At 39.4% G+C, this 20,604-nt stretch overlaps 1 protein-coding gene across 3 annotated transcripts in view; it reads right to left on the bottom strand.

The window, feature by feature from the left end:
* Nucleotides 1–20,604, bottom strand: part of KIF4A (kinesin family member 4A) — a 125,218-nt gene that overhangs the window by 35,051 nt on the left and 69,563 nt on the right. For all 3 annotated transcript variants that reach the window (XR_005386308.1, XM_038587623.1, XM_038587624.1), the window contains exons 16-20: nt 12,311–12,414; nt 10,873–11,017; nt 10,020–10,130; nt 2,657–2,740; nt 2,050–2,163 (exon numbers count right to left, since the gene is read on the bottom strand). Coding sequence is in view for 2 of the 3 variants with exons in the window: in XM_038587623.1 (XP_038443551.1) it covers nt 2,050–2,163; nt 2,657–2,740; nt 10,020–10,130; nt 10,873–11,017; nt 12,311–12,414 (558 nt within the window). In the remaining variant the exon portion in view is untranslated. The remainder of the gene's footprint in view (nt 1–2,049; nt 2,164–2,656; nt 2,741–10,019; nt 10,131–10,872; nt 11,018–12,310; nt 12,415–20,604) is intronic.

Genomic DNA, 20,604 nt, shown 5'->3' with positions numbered 1-20,604 from the left:
GAAGAAGTCAAACTCTCCCTCTTTGCAGATGACATGATACTGTCCATAGAAAACCCAAAAGATTCCCACCCCAAGATTGCTAGAATTCATACAGCAATTCGGCAGTGTGGCAGGATACAAAATCAATGCCCAGAAATCAGTGGCATTTCTAGACACTAACAATGAGACTGAGGAAAGTGAAATTAAGTCAATCCCATTGACAATTGCACCCAAAAGCATAAGATACCTAGGAATAAGCCTAACCAAAGAGGTAAAGGATCTATACTCTAAAAACTACAGAAGACTTCTGAAAGAAATTGAGGAAGACACAAAGAGATGGAAAAATATTCCATGCAAATGGATTGGAAGAATTAATATTGTGAAAATATCAATGCTACCCAGGGCAATTTACACGTTTAATGCAATCCCTATCAAAATACCATGAACTTTCTTCAGAGAGTTGGAACAAATTATCTTAAGATTTGTGTGGAATCAGAAAAGACCCTGAATAGCCAGGGGAATATTGAAAAAGAAAACCAGAGCATCACAATGCCAATTTCAAGTTGTACTACAAAGCTGTGATCATCAAGACAGTGTGGTATTAGCACAAAAACAGACACATAGATCGATGGAACAGAGTAGAGAACCCAGAAATGGGCCCTCAACTCTATGGTCAACTAATATTCAACAAAGCAGGAAAGACTATCCATTGGAAAAAGGACAGTCTCTTCAATAAATGGTGCTGGGAAAATTGGACATCTACGTGCAGAAGAATGAAACTAGACCATTCTCTTTCACCATACACAAAGATAAACTCAAAATGGAGGAAAGATCTCAATGTGAGACAAGAATCCATCAAAATCCTAGAGGACAACATAGGCAACACACTTTTTGAACTTGACCACAGCAACTTCTTGCAAGATACATCTATTAAGGAAAGGGAAACAAAAGCAAAAATGAATTATTGGGATTTAATCAAGATAAAAAGCTTCTGCACTGCAAAAGGAAAAGTCAACAAAACTAAAAGACAACCTACAGAATGGGAAAAGATATTTGCAAATGACACGTCAGATAAAGGGCTAGTATTCAAGATCTATAAAAAACTTATGAAACTTAACAGCAAAGAAACAAACAATCCAATCATGAAATGGGGAAAAGACATGAACAGAAATCTCACAGAAGAAGACATAGACATAGCCAACAAGCACATGAGAAAATGCTCTGCATCACTGGCCATCATGGAAATACAAATCAAAAGCACAATGAGATACCACCTCACACCAGTGAGAATGGGGAAATTAATAAGACAGGAAACAACAAATGTTGGAGAGAATGTGGAGAAAGGGGAACCCTCTTGCACTGTTGGTGGGAATGTAAACTGGTACAGCCACTCTGAAAAAACTGTGTGGAGGTTCCTCAAAGAGTTAAAAATAGAACTGCCCTACGACCCAGCAATTGCACTGCTGGGGATTTACCCCAAAGATATAGATGCAGTGAAACAGCATGACACCTGCACCCCAATGTTTATAACAGCAACATCCACAATAGCCAAAATATGGAAGTTGCCTCGGTGTCCATCGAAAGATGAATGGATAGAAGATGTGGTCTATATATACAATGGAATATTACTCAGCCATTAGAAAGAACAAATACCCACCATTTACTTCAACGTGGATAGATCGGGAGGGTATTATGTTGATTGAAATAAGTCAATTGGAGAAGGACAAACATTATATGGTCCCATTCATTTGAGGAATTTAAAAAATAGTGAAAGGGAATAAAGGGGAAAAGAGAGATAATGAGTGGGAAATATCAGTGAGGGTGACAGAACATGAGAGACACCTGACTCTGGGAAAGGAATAAGGGGTAGTGGAAAAGAAGGTGGGTGGGGGGATGGGGTGACTGGGTGATGGGCATTGAGGGCGACACTTGATGAGATGAGCACTGGGTGTTATGCTATATGTTGGCAAATCGAACTCCAATAAAAAAATATAAAAAAAAGAAAGCTATTTTCCATTTTTTCCTATCCGTAATGTAGATAAGAGAAATGGGAGTGCAAGCTATCCATACCTTCACTCGAGCTGCCGTGCCTTCCATTCCACGGCTCTGAGTCTCCTTCCGCTTATCTGCAACCTCCTGTTGCTTTTGCAGAGCATCTTTGAGACGCTTGTTGGCAGCTGCTGCCTAAATAAAAATGGCTCACAGTAATGTGGAATTTAAGGGTGAAAAAAAATTTTAATGTCCATTTTTCTTTCTTAGTAAAAAAAATGAAAAAATTATATGGGTTTGAGTTCCTATAGGAATCAACTTTTAAGTCTCCATGTACATAATACTGGTGAACTACTACTGCTTTAGAGCCTAAGAGAGGTACACATTTCAAAGAACTACTGCAGACTGAAAGAATCTGGAAATGCACTTATCAATATTACTCTGTATTTTTTTGGAAAGAAGCAAGCTTAGTTGGAAAAAGACATCCTTATTTGAATTTTCATTTCTTCTCAGATTTTTATCTGCTCACAGTTCATGACATATAAACAGGGATTAAGTCTTAGGAATTGCTGGTCAAGATTGGTATCCCTGGTTTTTCAGGACATTGGTTTATTTAAGGCATACTGCTTTGTCAGTACCTAGTCTGAAGGTGATAATACACTTGACCTACCAGGTTGGATTTTCTTACCTCCTCAGTTTTACGTCTGAGCACATTAGACTGTTTCTGGAAGTTTCTTTCAAGTTTGAGCAGTTCATATTGCCTTTTACGGTCCTGAGAGAAAAAAGTCAGACTTTTAATTGCTATTCAGCTAGCGAACATAAAATCTTATAACAATAACTAAAGAGTCCTTCAATGTAAGTCATTGTGGAAAACAGTAATTTTTTATGGTCCCTCAAAAATTAAAATAGAACTACCGTATGATCTAGCAATCTCACTACTGGGTATATATTCAAAGGAAATGAAATATGAAATCAGTATGTTGAAGAGATATTGCATTTTCTTATTCATCGCAGCATTATTCATAACGACCAATACATGGAAAGAACCTAAGACAGATGCATGGATAAAGAAAATGTGGTGCATGTATACAATGGGATATTATTAGCCACAAACAAGAAGGGAATCCTGCCACTTGCAACAACATGGATGAACCATAAAGGTCATTATGGTAACTGAAATAAACCAAACTAAGAAAAACAAATACTGTGTGATCTCACTTATATGTGGAATCTAAGAGTCAAACTCATAGAACCACAGAGTAATGGTGGTTACCAGGAACTGGGGGTGGCGAAAACTGGGGAAAGTTGGTCAAATGGTATAAACTTTCAGTTATAAAATGACTAAGTTCTGAAGATCTATACATAATAGTGACTACACTAACATTAGTTAATACTGTACTATATACTTGAAATCTGCTAAGGAATAGATCTTAAGTGTTCTCAATTCACTGAAAAAAAAAGCAGGTAACTATGTGAGGTGATGGATATATTGCCAACTGGAAACGTGCCATCTCCAAACTTCTTCTATTTCATGATTGTTATGACTATTCTGGATCACTTCCATTTCCATATAAATTTTAGGGTCAGCATATGAATTTCAGTAAATAAGCCAGTTGGAATTTTGAATGAGATTGTACTGAATCTGTAGATCAATCTGAGGAGTATTCCGTCTTAAGAATACTAAGTCTTGGGCAGCCCCAGTGGCGCAAGCGGTTTAGCGCCGCCTGCAGCCGGGAGCGTGATCCTGGAGACCTGGGATTGGGTCCCACGTCGGGCTCCCTGCATGGAGCCTCTCTCTCTCTTTGTGTGTCTCTATGAATAAACAAATAAAATCTTAAAAAAAATACTAAGTCTTTCTATTCATGAACATGGACTATCTTTCCATTTATTTAATTCAATGATATTTTATAGTATTTAGTTTATAAATTTTACACTTATTAAGCTTATTCCTAAGTATTTTATTCTTATTGATGCTATTATAAATGGAATTGCTTTCTTTACTTTCAAATTGGTTTTTAGTGTATAGAAATACAACTGACTTTTGTACATTGAACTTATATCCTGCAACCTAGCTGAACTCACGTATTAGTTTCCCCAGTTTTTTAGTAGATTCTCTAGCATTTTATACATACACGATCACATTACCTGTCAGCGGTGAGAGTTTTGCTTCTTCCTTTCCAATCTGGATGCCTTTCACATGTTTTTCTTGCCTAAGTGCCCTGGCTGGAACCTCCAGGACAATGTGGAATAAAAGTGACAAGAACGGATATTCTTGTCTTGTTCCTGATCTTAGGGGGAAAGTTTTTTCTTTCCTTATTATGATGTTAGCTGTGGGTTTTCATAAATGCCCTTTATCAGGTTGAGGGAATTCCTTTCTACTCCTAGTTTCCTGAGTGTTTTTATTATGAAAGGGTGATGGATTTTGTCAAATGTGTTTTCTGTCTGTTGAGATAATCATGTGCTTCTTGTCCTTTATTCAATTGATATGGTGTAATAGATTAAGTGATTTTCAGATGTTAAGGAAAGCTTACATTTTTTCAGATGAGCCCTACTTGCTCATGGTGTTTCATTCTTTTTATATGTTGCTGGATTCAATTTGTTAGTATTATGTTGAAGATTTTCACATCCATGTTCATAAGAGATATTGGTCTGTAGTTTTCTTGGAATGTCTTCAGTTTTGGTATCAAGGAAATACTGGCCTCATAGAATGAGCTGGGAAATGTTTCCCCCAGTTCTGTTTTTTGGAATAGTTTCTGAAAATTTGGTATTCTTTCTTCTTTAAATGTCTGATGGAACTCACCAGTGAAGCCATCTGGGCCAGGGCTTTTCTTTCTGGTTATTTATGTATTTAGCCATTTATTTATTTAACAGAGTGCACACCTGAGTGCAGGGGTGGGGGCAAAAGGAGAAGGAAAGGGAGAGAGAAACCTCAAGCAGACTCCCTGCTGAACGTGGAACCTGACTCAGGGCTTGATCCCAGGACCCTTAACTGATTAAGCCAGCCAGGTGCCCTCTTCTGGGAACCTTTAAACCAGCAAATTAATCTCTTGTTATGGGTCTGTACAGATTTTCTATTCTTTTTTTAAGATTTTATTTATTTATTCATGAGAGAAGCTGAGAGAGAGAGAGAAGCAGGTTCCATGCAGGGAGGCCGACGCAGGACCTGATCCCAGGACTTCAGGACCATGCCCTGGGCTGGAGGCAGGCGCTAAACTGCTGAGCCACCCAGGGATCCCCAAGATTTTCTATTCTTGAGTCAGCTTCAGTAGTTTTTATCTTTCCAAAAACTTTCCCATTTCATTTAAGCTATCTATAATTTGTTGGCATGCAGTTGTTCATAAGTATTCCCTTTTAATGCTTTCATTCTGAAAACTAGTAGTGATGCCCCTCTTTATTCCTAATTTTAGTAATTTGAATCTTCTCTTTTTCTTGTTAAGCCTACCTAAAGATTTGTCAGCATTTGTTGATCATTTCCAAGGTCCAATTTTTGGTTTCACTGATTTCCTCTATTATTTTTTCTATTCTTTATTTCATTAATTTCCACTCTAACCTTCAACATTTTTGCCCATCTGTTAGCTTTCGGTTTAGTTTGCTCATTTTTTCCCAGTGTCTTAAAGTGGAAGTCTAGATTATTGATTTGAGATCTTTGCTCATTTTTAAATAGGCATTAACAGCTATAAATTTTTCTCTAAACACTGCTTTAGCTGCATCCCATAAATTTTGGCATGTCTTTATTTTTATTTATCAGAAAATTTCCATGTGATTTCTTATTTAACTCGTTATTTAATTAGGACTGTGTTGTTTAATTTCCTCTTATTAGTGACTTTCCAAATTCCTATTGATTTCTTATTGCATTCCACTGTGGTTGGAAAACATACTTTATATTATTTCATTCCTTTTAAACTTATTTTTTCCCTTTTAAATGCACTGAGCAATGTTTATGGCCTAACGTACAGTCTATCCTGGAGAATGTTCTATGTGCACTTGAGAAGACTGTATACCCTGCTATAGTCTATAGATGTCTGTTAGGTCTAGTTAGTTTATTGTATTGTTAATTCTTTGACATCCTTGATGATACTTTGCCTAGTTGTTCTATCCATTATTGAAAGTGAGGTATTTACATGTCCAAATATTATTTTATTATTTAAAGATTTTATTTATTTATTTATTTATTCATGAGAGACACAGAGAGAGAGGCAGAGGGAGAAGCAGGCTCCACGGAGGGAGCCCGACGTGGGACTCGATCCCAGGTCTCCAGGATCAGGCCCTGGGCTGAAGGCAGGCGCCAAACCGCTGAGCCACCCGGGCTGCCCATGTCCAAATATTATTATTGATTTATTTCTCCCTTCATTTCTGTCCATGTTTGCTTCATGTGTTTTGAGGCTTTGATGTTAGGTGCATATATTTTTCGTAATTGTTATATCTTCCTGATGGGTTGACTCTTGTATCATTATAAACTGTTCCTTTCTATTTCTAGTAATATTTTGTGTTTTAAAGTGTATTTTGTCTGTATAGCCACATCAGCCTTTTTTTGGTGTTTGAATGGTAGATCTTTTTCCAACTTTTTACTTTCAACTTATTTGTATCTTTGAATTCATTATATGTCTTCTGTAGACACCATGTCTTTGTTATGGATCCTGTTTTTTTAAATCTAGTCTGACACTCTTTGCCTTTTGAGTAGATGGTTTAATCTACTCACATTATGTTATTATTGCATGTTTGGATTCATATTTTCATGTATACTTTTTAAATGTCATATCTTTTTTGTTCCTCCATTCTTCCTTTACTTCTTTCTTTTATATTAAGTGAATGAAGTATTTTTTAGGGCAGCATATTGATTCCTTTAATGATCATTTCACTCTATTCTTGAGTTATTTTCTTAATGATTGCTCTAGTACTTATAATAAACATCTTAAAAGAATCTACTTCAGGGATCCCTGGGTGGCTTGGCAGTTTAGCGCCTGCCTTCGGCCCAGGGTGTGATCCTGGAGTCCCTGGATTGAGTCCCACATCAGGCTCCCTGCGTGGAGCTTGCTTCTCCCTCTGCCTATGTCTGTGCCTCTCTCTTTGTGTGTCTCTCATGAATAAAAAAAAAGAATCTACTTCAGATTTATATTAACTTAATTCCAGTGAGACATAGAAATGTTATTTCTATACAGTTATTCTCTTCCCTTTCTGTGCTATTATTATATAAATTATATCTGTATGTAACCATGAAATTCACTATTATTATTACTTTATATAAGTTATCCTTTAAATAAGCTGAGATGAAAGAAGAACAAATATATATTTATAGAATTTGTTCTTATTTAGCATTTCTGGTTCTCATTTCTTCCTATAGATTCCGGTTACCATTTGATGCCATTTCTTTACTCAAATACAACTTTGCTCCCAGCTACCTCCTTTGTCAAATATGTTAGATTTCTATATGTTATAGACTCATCAATACAATTATATAAATATTATTTTATATAATTGCTTTTTAAATCAGTTAAGAGGGGGCACCTGGGTGGCTCAGTGGCTGAGCATCTGCCTTTGGCTCAGGATGTGATCCCAGGGTCCTGGGATTGAGTCCCACACTGGGCTCCCTGCAGGGAGCCTGCGTCTCCCTCTGCCTATGTCTCTGCCTCTCTCTGTCTTTCATGAATAAATAAAATCTTAAAAAAAATAAGTCAGTTAAGAGAAGGGAGAAGAAATACACAATTATAATACTGTCTTTTAGAATTACCTACATAATATCTTTACTGGTACTCTGTGTTTTCTCTGTGTGTGTGCGTGCGTGTGTGTGTGTAGATTCAAATTACTATCTGGTATCACTTGCTTTCAGACTAAAGTTCTTTTAGTATTTCTTATAAGGTAGGTCTGCTAAAAACAAAATCACTTAGCTTTTGTTTATCTGGGAATGTCTTTATTTTGTCTTCAATCTTGAAAGAAAATTTCGTTGTCTGTAAAATTCTTGGTTGATATTATTTTACTTCAGCACTTTTAATATGTTTTCCCATTGTCTTCTGCCCTCCATTGTTTTTGATGGCATTCAGCTGTTATTTTTTGGGGGGTTGCTTGTATGTGATGAGTCATTTTATCTTGCTTTCAAGTTTTTTTTGTCTTTTGTCTTTCATCATTTTGACATAATGTGTCTTGGTGTGGTTCCCTTTCCATTTATTTTGGAGTTCACTGAGCTTCTTAGATGTGTAGATATTTTGTAGCAAATTTAGAAATTTTTCAGCCATTATGTTTTTGAATATTTTTACTATTGTTTTACTTATTGTTCTCATGGAGCTACCAGTCTCTTAATTGCTCACTACCAAAATTTCCATTATTTTTGATAGCTCCTTTAGGTTTTAACTTCCCCAAACTCTGTCCCCAAATAAAGAGAGCACCTTAGGGAGGGCTGCATTCCTATGACTGTTCCAATGCCAATGCTCCCCATCACCCCTGGGGAACCTCTGTATTACTGCTCAAGACTGGGAGTGGGGATAGTATGCACTTCTCTGAGTTACTTCTCTGTTCTGTGAGTAGGGTGCTGGGCAGGGTCAGTATACTCTATTTTTCTTGACTTGCCTCTCCTGACATGGAATCTATATCCTATGATTGGGTTGGGGTAATCAGGCCCCAGTATTCCTGGTCTTCTGTAGCAGGAGCAGTTTCCATCCTACACATGGGGGCTAGGTAGAAGAAAGGATCCCCAGACCATCTTGGTTGCTCTTGCCTGAAATAGAACTTCAGCAACATGAAGCTGTGGGGGATGAAACAGAAGAAACCATAGCCACAGACTGGAAGTTGAGGAATGAGGGGAGTGAGCTGATTGTGGCTCAAGTGCCACAGACTCTTGCATCTTACTGAGATCTAGATTTCTTGAATACAGTTTCTTTGCTATATGCCCTCAGGACATATAGAGACTTTCAAGGGCTGTTTTTATAAATTTCACTACTTACATTTCTTTTGTGGAAAAGAGTGTTCACAAAGCTCCTCATGCAACTATTTGAAAAGTGCTTCTCCTTATTTCTTGACCCAATGTATCACATTCTGGCCAATTCTAAAAATTTCCCTGTATCAATGTCCTTTCTAAGAATACTGTTACTACTGTAATTCAAGCCCTTACTATCTTCCTGGATGATGTAACATGTTCTTAACTTCTGTTCTGGGGGGATCCTTGGGTAGCTCAGAGGTTTAGCATCTGCCTTCGGCCCAGGGTGTGATCCTGGAGTCCAGGATTGAGTCCCACATCAGGCTCCCTGCATGGAGCCTGCTTCTCCCTCTGCCTGTGTCTCTGTCTCTGTCTCTCTTTCTCTGTGTGTGTGTGTCTCATTAATAAATAAATAAAATCTTTAAAAAATATTCTGTTCTGGCCTCTAGTTTCTCAGTACTTCAGTTTGTTAAACACATTACTCTCAGATGTATCTTTCTAAAGCAGTACTTGGCTGATACCACTTTGTTTCTCAAAAACCTTAAAAATCTTTACATTGCTAACAAAATAAAGTTCACATTTCTGAAATCTTTAACAATCTAGCTTCATTGTGTTTCTGATGGAATCTCCTACCATCCTTCGTCTCACTAGGACCATTCATCTTTCCTTGAATAGCTTACAAAGTTGTCACCTGTGTCTTTGCTCTTGCTGTTCCATCTATCTAGAATGCCTTGCACTTGTCTCTATCAAAATCCTCCCTATCATTCAAGGCCTGTTCAGCTGTCATCTTTTCACTCTAATTGGAAATATGCTTTCTTTTCTTAATTACATTGGTATTTTAGGCCATTCATAAAGCACAGATTTCTTTATTCCTTGAATTAAAGAAAACTGTGCTTATGTCTCACCTTCCCCTCTAGATAAGACATTCTTCAAGGGTAGAGCTCATATACTACTCATCTTTCTCTTTTCCATGGTATCTAGTGCATAGTACCTTAAATATAGTGGACGTTTAAGAAATCCTTGTTAAAATTCATGAATGTGTCACATTTTTGGAGATAACCAGCTTTTTGAAGAAAAGTTTCAATGTTAGTCAGCCCAGAGAAGGGTTTATTAGGTAGGCCTTTGGAAGGTTATAGTTACTTACCCTTTCTTTTAACTGGATAACTTCTTTGTCTTTTTGTTGTTTCCACTGTCTAAACTTCTCAGCATCCTCTTTCATCTGACGCATTAACTGTACCCGCTGGCTTTTCATCACCTGTAAAAACAAAACCCAGTACAAGTATTAGTCATCTACAGTTATTCTAGGCTGATATGCAGATGGATAGACTAACTATTAAGAGAGAAAACCCAGAGCTAAACTGAGAAGGCTGCCAACAGATTTTCTGATTAGGCTTGCAATACCCCTTGCTATGCTTGCACAAGGTTTCCAAGTATAGACTGCACAAACGAACATGCTGAAGAAACTTTAAAAAATGTACAAAGAGCTAAATCCAGCCCTAAATTCTTTGTATGTAAATGAAATTTCAAGGAAATATCTACTAAGCCTCAAGGACAAATCCACCTAGCAACCATTGTATTCTAAAGGTTTCGGTATAAGTGGCTTGTGACTCCACTTTCTAGATGTCAGAAGTCGAACGTTCAATAACTGAAAATAATTTCCAGGTGTCATCACTTTGTAACTACTTTACAGAATTATTCAGCATTATCACGGAAGGTGGTCAGGATATCATGACAAAATATTAAGGTATCTTTCTCCTTTGGTTTCAGAGACTTTAACATTAAACTCTGAATGTTAAAGCCAGGTTTTGTTATTCAGATTCTAGATGACTACCAAGACAATGTCCCATAAAAGGGACATTTGTGGAGAGTCACACATTTGAAATGATGGTCCTGCCTGCTACTTTCTCATCTGACAACACCTCTGTAGTATAATTCTAAATGGAACACCTATGTTTGTAAGTTTTAATGAAATAAACCCAAGGATGAGAGCTTATTACCCGTATTTCCTGGTTCAATTTGGAAACGGTATGCTCTGTGGACTCTTTCAGCTTCAGAAGTTTGGACTGTTCATTCAGCTTCTTCTTCAGATCAGCCATTTGACCCTCTAGCTCCTGGAGACGTTTACGGCGGCGCTCACTCAACCTAAAAACAGATGCTATAGGAATGAAGACTAGCAGCAGCAAAACTTGACTTCAAAAGACATAGTGTTAGACTCCCAGGTTCACAGGGAGATATATATATATATCTAATATATATATTATATATATATCATAGGTGATCAGTCACATAGCCATCTTTAAATAAAGAATAACCACCCAAACAACCAAAATTGTCTCAATAATGGGAGCTAAATATAAAGAGTAAACAACAAATTTTTTGAGTTTCTAACAATGCATTCGACTCAAATGACATCACTCCCCACCACTATGTTAAAAGGATGGTTCTTTGAAGATATTTCACTTTAGTTTAGCTGTAAAGAAATAATTCTGAGGACTATTACACTAGTCTGAGACAGAAAGCGAACATTCAGCATAACATTTAAGAACATGAACTTTAGACTCAACAGAGGTATAATAGAATCACTGAGTAAAAAGAAGGTAGAGTAGTCAATAAGGAAGAGGTCTGAGGAAGAGTAGGATATTCTGGTTATCTGTCTTGGTTTTATTCTTTTTTAAAAAGTGGGCTCCATGCCCAGTGTAGAGCCCAAAGTGGGGCCTGAACTCATGTCCCCAAGATCAGGACCTGAGCTGAGATCAACAGTCGGACACAGAACCGACTGAGTCACCCAGTCTTGGTTTTACTCTTAACTGACTAAGGGATGGCTAGATTGGTTTTTCATTTACTAGCCTGGACATTAACTCTATTCACAAGCTAATCTGCCATCAGTACAGGGACAAAGAAACTGTAGCTGTCTGGTAGGTCTTATAATCTTTCAAAATCCAGCTCAAAATCTAACTGCTTATAAAGCCTTTCTCGATCATGCCAGCCTAAACTATTATCTCCTGACTCTGAATTCTTAAAGCTATTACTTCCTAGGAAATTTATCTAGCTACTAATCATATGCTGTTATGGCATTCTTTTTTTTTAAAATTTTTATTTATTTATGATAGTCACAGAGAGAGAGAGGCAGAGGGAGAAGCAGGCTCCATGCACCGGGAGCCCGACGTGGGATTCGATCCCAGGTCTCCAGGATAGCGCCCTGGGCCAAAGGCAGGCGCCAAACTGCTGCACCACCCAGGGATCCCTGTTATGGCATTCTTTTACTCATCATGAGGTCTTGTTTAAAATCTCAATTTCTTTTCTTTTGTTTAGATCTCCTCTCCACAACTAGGTATAAATCCTGTGGGGACAGGAAATGGTTCTCTTACTTATTTCCTCTATAACTCCTCACACATAGTAGGGACTTGAAATAATAGTTATTGGATGTTTTCTCACTTGGCTTGGTTGACATCCTTCTTCGTTGTCTGAAGTTCAAAAACCAATTCTTCTTTTTCCTTTTGCAGATTGATGACTTCCAATTCTAGATTTTTTATGTTATCCTAGAAATGTTATAGGTCAGAGAGAAAGCATTAAAAAGCACAAGAAGAAAATCACTTAAAGTCAATCACTTCAACATTCCACATCTTAAAGGAACTATGTATTCAATTTTACCACTTCAATCACAAACTAAAAACATCTGTACTCGATTTAAGGAGATTAAAAGTTCTGTAGTGGGAAAAGTATAAATTTGGAATCCAAAAGCCTGGGTTTGAACCTTGAGTCTAGCACTTAATATCTAAATATCTTAAGGGAAGTCATTTCATCTCTGTTTAGCCTTAGTTTCTATGCAGAAAAGAGTTCATATAGCAGGCCTGAGATTGCTGTTTTTAAAAAGAGCTGCTTGTAAGACTGGCCTTTGGCTCAGGTGTGTGAACTTGGGTTTTGGTAGGGTTCCCATCCTTTTGATAAGATTATGTCATTATGTCTCATTATGTCAAGAAACATGCTCTTAACCATAGAGAACAAACTGATGGTTACCAGAGGGGAGGTGGTGGGAGGATGCATGAAATGGGTGATGGATAAAAAAAAAAAAAAAAAAGAAATGGGTGACAGTGATCCTGATGAGCACTGGGTGATGTATGGAATTGTACTCTACATCTGAAACTAATTACAACACTGTATGTTAACTAACTGGAATTAAAATAAGACCTTAAAAAAATCCCTGGACTCCTACTAGACTCCAGAGAACTTCCCTGATAGATAACATTTCACACATGTTGTCACAACCTATTGCTAGAGGAATTAAATACATATTATGTTACTCCACTGGAAAAAGAAGCTTGCATCTGGTTTCCTTCAGACTTTGCCCCAGGTGCCTTTTCCCTTTGCTAATTTTGTTTTGTATCCTTCCACTGTAGTAACTCATAGCTGTATGACTATATGCTGAGTCCTTTGAGTTATCCTGGCAAATTGTCAAATGCTGGGGGTGGTCTTTGGGACCCCTGAGAGTTTCCCTATCTATGTAAACTATTAACAGTACCACTTACCTCACAGGCTTGTTGGGAAGATCAAATAAGATAAACGAGATTTTGTAAATAGTAAAGGGCTGCACAAACATTCTTCTATCCAGAACTTTCAATATATATTCAATACCAACTGTAGCACTGCATGCATTTAGGAAATGAATTCCAGAAACTGAATTTTATTTTATTTTATTTTATTTTTAAAATTTTATTTATTTATTCATGAGAGACACACACACACACACAGAGAGAGAGAGAGAGAGAGAGAGAGGCAGAGGGAGAAGCAGGCTCCATGCAAGGAGCCCGATGTGGGACTCGATCCTGGATCTCCAGGATCACAACCCAGGCTGCAGGCGGCGCTAAACTGCTGCGCCACCGGGGCTGCCCCAGAAACTGAATTTTAGTAGTTTCCAAGATTAGGAAAACCCAATAGATTCCTTCCTGTTCTCATAACCAAAAAATTAAAGGAAACTGCCTGAATGAGTGGTTGGTAGCCAAGATTATGTGCAGGCCTTAGACCAGTATTGAAATGACACAAAGAGGCAGGTCAGATGGGGCTGTATCAAGAGCTTTCTAAGCAGGCAAGAGCTCTTTTCCACAAAATCTATTGAGTCATTCTAGTATCCAATGAAAATCAGTCTCATTGCTTTATAGTTACCCTGCATATTTAAACCAGCAATAACGTGTACATGATTATATTAGGGAAGTAACACATGAAAACACTGAGGTAAAAAAGCCAGATAATACTTATAAAGGGCAAATTCTCTCTACTGCCCTACTCTTCCAAAATCCCAGTCCCCTATCCAGTAACCACTGTTATCAGCCTGGTCCAGATCTATCAGACACTTTCTAGACATTTACACATTATATATCTGGACATTTACATATTCTAGCCTTTATATATATATATAAAAATACCTTAGGGGGGAGGAGCAAGATGGCGGAAGAGCAGGGTCTCCAAATCACCTGTCTCCACCAACCTACCTAGAAAACCTTCAAATTATCCTGAAAATCTATGAATTCGGCCTGAGATTTAAAGAGAGACCAGCTGGAATGCTACAGTGAGAAGAGTTCGCGCTTCTATCAAGGTAGGAAGACGGGGAAAAAGAAATAAAGAAACAAAGGCCTCCAAGGGGGAGGGGCCCCGCGAGGAGCCGGGCTGAGGCCGGGGCGAGTGTCCCCAGGACAGGAGAGCCCCGTCCCGGAGGAGCAGGAGCTGCACCGACCTTCCCGGGCGGAAAGGGGCTCGCGGGGAGGTGGAACAGGACCCAGGAGGGCGGGGATGCCCTCGGGCTCCCTGGGACACTAACAGCAACTGCGCGCCCAGGAGAGTGCGCCGAGCTCCCTAAGGGCTGCAGCGCGCACGGCGGGACCCGGCGGGACCCGGAGCAGCTCGGGGGGCTCGGGCGGCGGCTCCGCGGAGGGGGCTGCGCGGCCCCGGGAGCAGCTCGGAGGGGCTCGGGCAGAGGAAGAGGCTCCGTGCGGAGGGGGCTGCGCGGTTCCAGGAGCAGCTCGGAGGGGCTCGGGCGGCGGCTCCACGGAGGGGGCTGCGCGGCCCGGGAGCGCGAATCCAACAGCGCAGGCTCCGGAGCACAGGGCGCCGGGACACAGCCCAGGATCCCGCCTCCCCCGGGACAGGCAGAGGCCGGGAGGGCCCAGGACAGCGAGGACGCTCCTGACCCAGGTGAGCAGATCAGCGGCCCCGCCCCGGAGCCTCCAGGCCCTGCAGACGGAGTTCCTGCCGGAGCTGAATCCAGGTTTCCAGAGCTGCCCCGCCACTGGGGCTGTTCCTCCTGCGGCCTCACGGGGCAAACAACCCCCACTGAGCCCTGCACCAGGCAGGGGCACAGCAGCTCCCCCAACTGCTAACACCTGAAAACCAGCACAACAGGCCCCTCCCCCAGAACACCAGCTAGACGGACAACTTCCAGGAGAAGCCAAGGGACTTAAAGTACACAGAATCAGAAGATACTCCCCGGTGGTTCTTTTTTTGTTTGTTTGTTTTTGTTTTTGTTTTGTTTTGCTTTTTGATTTGTTTCCTTCCCCCACCCCCTTTTTTTTCTCCTTTCTTTTTCTTTCTCTTTTTCTTCTTTTTTTTTTCGTTTTTTTTTCTTTTTCTTCCCTTTTTTTTTCTCTTTCTCTTTTCTTTCCTTCTTTCTCTCCTCTCTTTTTCTCTTTTTCCCAATACAACTTGCTTTTGGCCACTCTGCACTGAGCAAAATGACTAGAAGGAAAACCTCACCTCAAAAGAAAGAATCAGAAACAGTCCTCTCTCCCACAGAGTTACAAAATCTGGATTACAATTCAATGTCAGAAAGCCAATTCAGAAGCACTATTATACAGCTACTGGTGGCTCTAGAAAAAAGTATAAAGGACTCAAGAGACTTCATGACTGCAGAATTTAGAGCTAATCAGGCAGAAATTAAAAATCAATTGAATGAGATGCAATCCAAACTAGAAGTCCTAACGACGAGGGTTAACGAGGTGGAAGAACGAGTGAGTGACCTAGAAGACAAGTTGATAGCAAAGAGGGAAACTGAGGAAAAAAGAGACAAACAATTAAAAGACCATGAAGATAGATTGAGGGAAATAAACGACAGCCTGAGGAAGAAAAACCTACGTTTAATTGGGGTTCCCGAGGGCGCCGAAAGGGCCAGAGGGCCAGAATATGTATTTGAACAAATTCTAGCTGAAAACTTTCCTAATCTGGGAAGGGAAACAGGCATTCAGATCCAGGAAATAGAGAGATCCCCCCCTAAAATCAATAAAAACCGTTCAACACCTCGACATTTAATTGTGAAGCTTGCAAATTCCAAAGATAAGGAGAAGATCCTTAAAGCAGCAAGAGACAAGAAATCCCTGACTTTTATGGGGAGGAGTATTAGGGTAACAGCAGACCTCTCCACAGAGACCTGGCAGGCCAGAAAGGGCTGGCAGGATATATTCAGGGTCCTAAATGAGAAGAACATGCAACCAAGAATACTTTATCCAGCAAGGCTCTCATTCAAAATGGAAGGAGAGATAAAGAGCTTCCAAGACAGGCAGCAACTAAAAGAATATGTGACCTCCAAACCAGCTCTGCAAGAAATTTTAAGGGGGCCTCTTAAAATTCCCCTTTAAGAAGAAGTTCAGTGGAACAGTCCACAAAAACAAAGACTGAATAGATATCATGATGACACTAAACTCATATCTCTCAATAGTAACTCTGAATGTGAACGGGCTTAATGACCCCATCAAAAGGCGCAGGGTTTCAGACTGGATAAAAAAGCAGGACCCATCTATTTGCTGTCTACAAGAGACTCATTTTAGACAGAAGGACACCTACAGCCTGAAAATAAAAGGTTGGAGAACCATTTACCATTCGAATGGTCCTCAAAAGAAAGCAGGGGTAGCCATCCTTATATCAGATAAACTAAAATTTACCCCAAAGACTGTAGTGAGAGATGAAGAGGGACACTATATCATACTTAAAGGATCTATTCAACAAGAGGACTTAACAATCCTCAATATATATGCTCCGAATGTGGGAGCTGCCAAATATATAAATCAATTATTAACCAAAGTGAAGAAATACTTAGATAATAATACACTTATACTTGGTGACTTCAATCTAGCTCTTTCTATACTCGATAGGTCTTCTAAGCAAAACATCTCCAAAGAAACGAGAGCTTTAAATGATACACTGGACCAGATGGATTTCACAGATATCTACAGAACTTTACATCCAAACTCAACTGAATACACATTCTTCTCAAGCGCACATGGAACTTTCTCCAGAATAGACCACATATTGGGTCACAAATCGGGTCTGAACCGATACCAAAAGATTGGGATTGTCCCCTGCATATTCTCGGACCATAATGCCTTGAAATTAGAACTAAATCACAACAAGAAGTTTGGAAGGACCTCAAACACATGGAGGTTAAGGACCATCCTGCTAAAAGATAAAAGGGTCAACCAGGAAATTAAGGAAGAATTAAAAAGATTCATGGAAACTAATGAGAATGAAGATACAACCGTTCAAAATCTTTGGGATGCAGCAAAAGCAGTCCTAAGGGGGAAATACATCGCAATACAAGCATCCATTCAAAAACTGGAAAGAACTCAAATACAAAAGCTAACCTTACACATAAAGGAGCTAGAGAAAAAACAGCAAATAGATCCTACACCCAAGAGAAGAAGGGAGTTAATAAAGATTTGAGCAGAACTCAACGAAATCGAGACCAGAAGAACTGTGGAACAGATCAACAGAACCAGGAGTTGGTTCTTTGAAAGAATTAATAAGATAGATAAACCATTAGCCAGCCTTATTAAAAAGAAGAGAGAGAAGACTCAAATTAATAAAATCATGAATGAGAAAGGAGAGATCACTACCAACACCAAGGAAATACAAACGATTTTAAAAACATATTATGAACAGCTATACGCCAATAAATTAGGCAATCTAGAAGAAATGGACGCATTCCTGGAAAGCCACAAACTACCAAAACTGGAACAGGAAGAAATAGAAAACCTGAACAGGCCAATAACCAGGGAGGAAATTGAAGCAGTCATCAAAAACCTCCCAAGACACAAGAGTCCAGGGCCAGATGGCTTCCCAGGAGAATTTTATCAAACGTTTAAAGAAGAAATCATACCTATTCTCCTAAAGCTGTTTGGAAAGATAGAAAGAGATGGAGTACTTCCAAATTCGTTCTATGAAGCCAGCATCACCTTAATTCCAAAGCCAGACAAAGACCCCGCCAAAAAGGAGAATTACAGACCAATATCCCTGATGAACATGGATGCAAAAATTCTCAACAAGATACTGGCCAATAGGATCCAACAGTACATTAAGAAAATTATTCACCATGACCAAGTAGGATTTATCCCTGGGACACAAGGCTGGTTCAACACCCGTAAAACAATCAATGTGATTCATCATATCAGCAAGAGAAAAACCAAGAACCATATGATCCTCTCATTGGATGCAGAGAAAGCATTTGACAAAATACAGCATCCATTCCTGATTAAAACTCTTCAGAGTGTAGGGATAGAGGGAACATTCCTCGACATCTTAAAAGCCATCTATGAAAAGCCCACAGCAAATATCATTCTCAATGGGGAAGCACTGGGAGCCTTTCCCCTAAGATCAGGAACAAGACAGGGATGTCCACTCTCACCACTGCTATTCAACATAGTACTGGAAGTCCTAGCCTCAGCAATCAGACAACAAAAAGACATTAAAGGCATTCAAATTGGCAAAGAAGAAGTCAAACTCTCTCTCTTCGCCGATGACATGATACTCTACATAGAAAACCCCAAAGTCTCCACCCCAAGATTGCTAGAACTCATACAGCAATTCGGTAGCGTGGCAGGATACAAAATCAATGCCCAGAAGTCAGTGGCATTTCTATACACTAACAATGAGACTGAAGAAAGAGAAATTAAGGAGTCAATCCCATTTACAATTGCACCCAAAAGCATAAGATACCTAGGAATAAACCTCACCAAAGATGTAAAGGATCTATACCCTCAAAACTATAGAACACTTCTGAAAGAAATTGAGGAAGACACAAAGAGATGGAAAAATATTCCATGCTCATGGATTGGCAGAATTAATATTGTGAAAATGTCAATGTTACCCAGGGCAATATACACGTTTAATGCAATCCCTATCAAAATACCATGGACTTTCTTCAGAGAGTTAGAACAAATTATTTTAAGATTTGTGTGGAATCAGAAAAGACCCCGAATAGCCAGGGGAATTTTAAAAAAGAAAACCATATCTGGGGGCATCACAATGCCAGATTTCAGGTTGTACTACAAAGCTGTGGTCATCAAGACAGTGTGGTACTGGCACAAAAACAGACGCATAGATCAATGGAACAGAATAGAGAATCCAGAAGTGGACCCTGAACTTTATGGGCAACTAATATTCGATAAAGGAAGAAAGACTATCCATTGGAAGAAAGACAGTCTCTTCAATAAATGGTGCTGGGAAAATTGGACATCCACATGCAGAAGAATGAAACTAGACCACTCTCTTTCACCATACACAAAGATAAACTCAAAATGGATGAAAGATCTAAATGTGAGACAAGATTCCATCAAAATCCTAGAGAAGAACACAGGCAACACCCTTTTTGAACTCGGCCATAGTAACTTCTTGCAAGATACATCCACAAAGGCAAAAGAAACAAAAGCAAAAATGAACTATTGGGACTTCATCAAGATAAGAAGCTTTTGCACAGCAAAGGATACAGTCAACAAAACTCAAAGACAACCTACAGAATGGGAGAAGATATTTGCAAATGACATATCAGATAAAGGGCTAGTTTCCAAGATCTATAAAGAACTTATTAAACTCAACACCAAAGAAACAAACAATCCAATCATGAAATGGGCAAAAGACATGAACAGAAATCTCACAGAGGAAGACATAGACATGGCCAACATGCATATGAGAAAATGCTCTGCATCACTTGCCATCAGGGAAATACAAATCAAAACTACAATGAGATACCACCTCACACCAGTGAGAATGGGGAAAATTAACAAGGCAGGAAACAACAAATGTTGGAGAGGATGCGGAGAAAAGGGAACCCTCTTACACTGTTGGTGGGAATGTGAACTGGTGCAGCCACTCTGGAAAACTGTGTGGAGGTTCCTCAAACAGTTAAAAATATACCTGCCCTACGACCCAGCAATTGCACTGTTGGGGATTTACCCCAAAGATACAAATGCAATGAAACGCCGGGACACCTGCACCCCGATGTTTCTAGCAGCAATGGCCACTATAGCCAAACTGTGGAAGGAGCCTCGGTGTCCAACGAAAGATGAATGGATAAAGAAGATGTGGTTTATGTATACAATGGAATATTACTCAGCTATTAGAAATGACAAATACCCACCATTTGCTTCAACGTGGATGGAACTGGAGGGTATTATGCTGAGTGAAGTAAGTCAGTCGGAGAAGGACAAACATTATATGTTCTCATTCATTTGGGGAATATAAATAATAGTGAAAGGGAAAATAAGGGAAGGGAGAAGAAATGTGTGGGAAATATCAGAAAGGGAGACAGAACGTAAAGACTGCTAACTCTGGGAAACGAACTAGGGGTGGTAGAAGGGGAGGAGGGCGGGGGGTGGGAGTGAATGGGTGACGGGCACTGGGTATTATTCTGTATGTTAGTAAATTGAACACCAATAAAAAAAAAAAAAAACCTTAAAAATATACATAACTAG

This window comes from Canis lupus, chromosome X (genome assembly GCF_011100685.1).
Source record: "Canis lupus familiaris isolate Mischka breed German Shepherd chromosome X, alternate assembly UU_Cfam_GSD_1.0, whole genome shotgun sequence".
NCBI classification, from domain to species: domain Eukaryota; kingdom Metazoa; phylum Chordata; class Mammalia; order Carnivora; family Canidae; genus Canis; species Canis lupus.
Note: the sequence above shows the minus strand (reverse complement) of the source record. Positions and strands in the feature narration are given on the sequence as shown.